General features: G+C 54.0%; 1 protein-coding gene across 2 annotated transcripts in view; it reads left to right on the top strand.

Moving 5' to 3' along the window:
• The window catches only part of UHRF1 (ubiquitin like with PHD and ring finger domains 1), a 50785-nt gene that overhangs the window by 26166 nt on the left and 22537 nt on the right, over positions 1-2082 (top strand). For both annotated transcript variants that reach the window (XM_017528394.2, XM_037738425.1), the window contains exons 6-7: positions 1393-1493; positions 1610-1796. In XM_017528394.2, coding sequence (XP_017383883.1) covers positions 1393-1493; positions 1610-1796 — 288 coding nt within the window. The remainder of the gene's footprint in view (positions 1-1392; positions 1494-1609; positions 1797-2082) is intronic.

The following is a 2082-nucleotide window of genomic DNA, read 5'->3' as shown; positions in this document are numbered from 1 at the left end:
CTGTAATCCCAGCTACTTGGGAGGCTGAAGCAGAATTGTTTGAACCCAGGAGGCTGAGGTTGCAGTGAGCCGAGATCATGCCACTGCACTCAAGCCTGGGTGACAGAGAGAGGCTCAAAAAACAAAAAATGTTTCTTTCTTTGGAAATGGAGCCTTGCTCTCTCACCTAGACAGAGTTCGGTGGTGCAATCATAGCTCACTGCAGCCTTGAACTCCTGGGCCAAGGCCAGCCTCCTGCCTCAGTCTCCTTTTCCCTAACCCTTTATTTGTTGAGGAATTCTGGTCATTTGTCCCAGGGGGTGCAAATGGCTCTGTCCAGACTGTATCGATGTCCAGGAGGTGTCACTTGCTGCCGACGTCTGTGCTACCTGTGAGCTGTGGGTCGATGTGTTCCCACACTGTCCCATGGCCACGAGCCACATGTGCCGGACTTGAAACGTGGCCAGGAGGACCCGGAATGTACTGTGAGCGTAAAATACACAGGGGCTTTCAGAGAGCTGGCACAGAAGAAGAATGTAAAGTAGCTCATTAATAACGTTTCATATTCATTCCCCGTTGAAATAATCTTTTGTCTACACTGGGTTACATGAGACATATTCCAATTACTTCCACCCATGTTTAACTCTCAAACGTGCTCATTAGAAAATTCAGAATTACACAGTGTGTGTTCACAGCTCAAATTCTGTTTCCTTCGGACGTTGCTGATGGAGATGTCAATTTATTGATCTCAGGGGATCAGTTTCACTCAGAGGAGTTCTTGTATTTTGAGGTAGGCCATTGGATCAAACGCTGCCTTTTTTTTTTTTTCCTTTTTGGTAAGACTGAATCTCCCTCTGTTGCCCAGGCTGGAGTACATTGGTGCCATCTGGGCTCACTTTAGCATCTGCCTCTCAGGTTCAAGTGATTCTCCTGCCTCAGCCTCCCAGGTAGCTGGGATTACAGGCGTGCTCCACCATTCACGGCTAATTTTCAAATTTTTAGGAGAGAGGGTTTCACCGTGTTGGCCAGGCTGGTCTTAAACTCCTGACCTCAGGTGATCTGCCTCTCTCGGCCTTCCAAAGTGCTGGGATTACAGGCATGAACCGCAGTGCCCAGCCAACCTTTATGAGTCTTGCTTGTCGGGTCGTGTTGAATCGGTGCTCCTCACCCAAAGGTTAAACTCATTCTCTCCAGCGTGGCCTGCAGTGATACTCTGGTTTCCATGTTTTCATCTTGCTTCTGATGCGTGCGGCTTTGATTGCTAGGGGGCGTAGCTGAGCTGATGCCCCAGGCCCCTGGAAGCCTCCCATGCAATGTCCTGAGGACATTGGTGTTCAAGCGCCCCGAGGGTAGGTGTAGAGGCCTCGGTGGGGTCAGGCAGCTGGAATGTTCCAGCGTCCTCGTTCCTTGCAGGGATGATTCTCTGAATGACTGTCGGATCATCTTCGTGGATGAAGTCTTCAAGATCGAGCGTCCTGGTGAAGGGAGTCCCATGGTCGACAACCCCATGAGACGTGAGTTCTGAGCCCGCCTTTCCCCGTCTTCCGAGGTGGGTGCGGGGCGGGGGCTCCTGTCCCGTCTCTGGCTTGGCTGGGCCCCGCCGGAGCTGACGCTGCCGCCCCGTGCCCAGGGAAGAGCGGGCCGTCCTGTAAGTACTGCAAGGACGACGTGAACCGGCTCTGCCGGGTCTGTGCCTGCCACCTGTGCGGCGGCCGGCAGGACCCCGACAAGCAGCTCATGTGTGACGAGTGTGACATGGCCTTCCACATCTACTGCCTGCAGCCGCCCCTGAGCAGCGTTCCCAGCGAGGACGAGTGGTGAGTGCGGCCCTGCCCGGCGCGGGGAGACCACATCGCCTTCCACAGACCCCCAGACGGGCAGTGAGAAGAAACAGAAGCAGGCCAGGGGCAGGCGGGGGGGCTCACACCTGCAATCCCAGTGCTTCGGGAGGCCGAGGCAGGAGGATCGCTGGAACCCAGGGGTTCAAGACCAGCCTGAGCAACCTGTTTGTTTTCTTTTTTCTTTTTTTTTTTTTTGAGCTAGAGTCTTGCTCTGTTGCCCAGGTTGGAATGCATTGGCGTGATCTCAGCCCACTGCAACCTC

This window comes from Cebus imitator, unplaced genomic scaffold (genome assembly GCF_001604975.1).
Source record: "Cebus imitator isolate Cc_AM_T3 unplaced genomic scaffold, Cebus_imitator-1.0 Scaffold53, whole genome shotgun sequence".
NCBI lineage: Eukaryota > Metazoa > Chordata > Mammalia > Primates > Cebidae > Cebus > Cebus imitator.
Note: the sequence above shows the minus strand (reverse complement) of the source record. Positions and strands in the feature narration are given on the sequence as shown.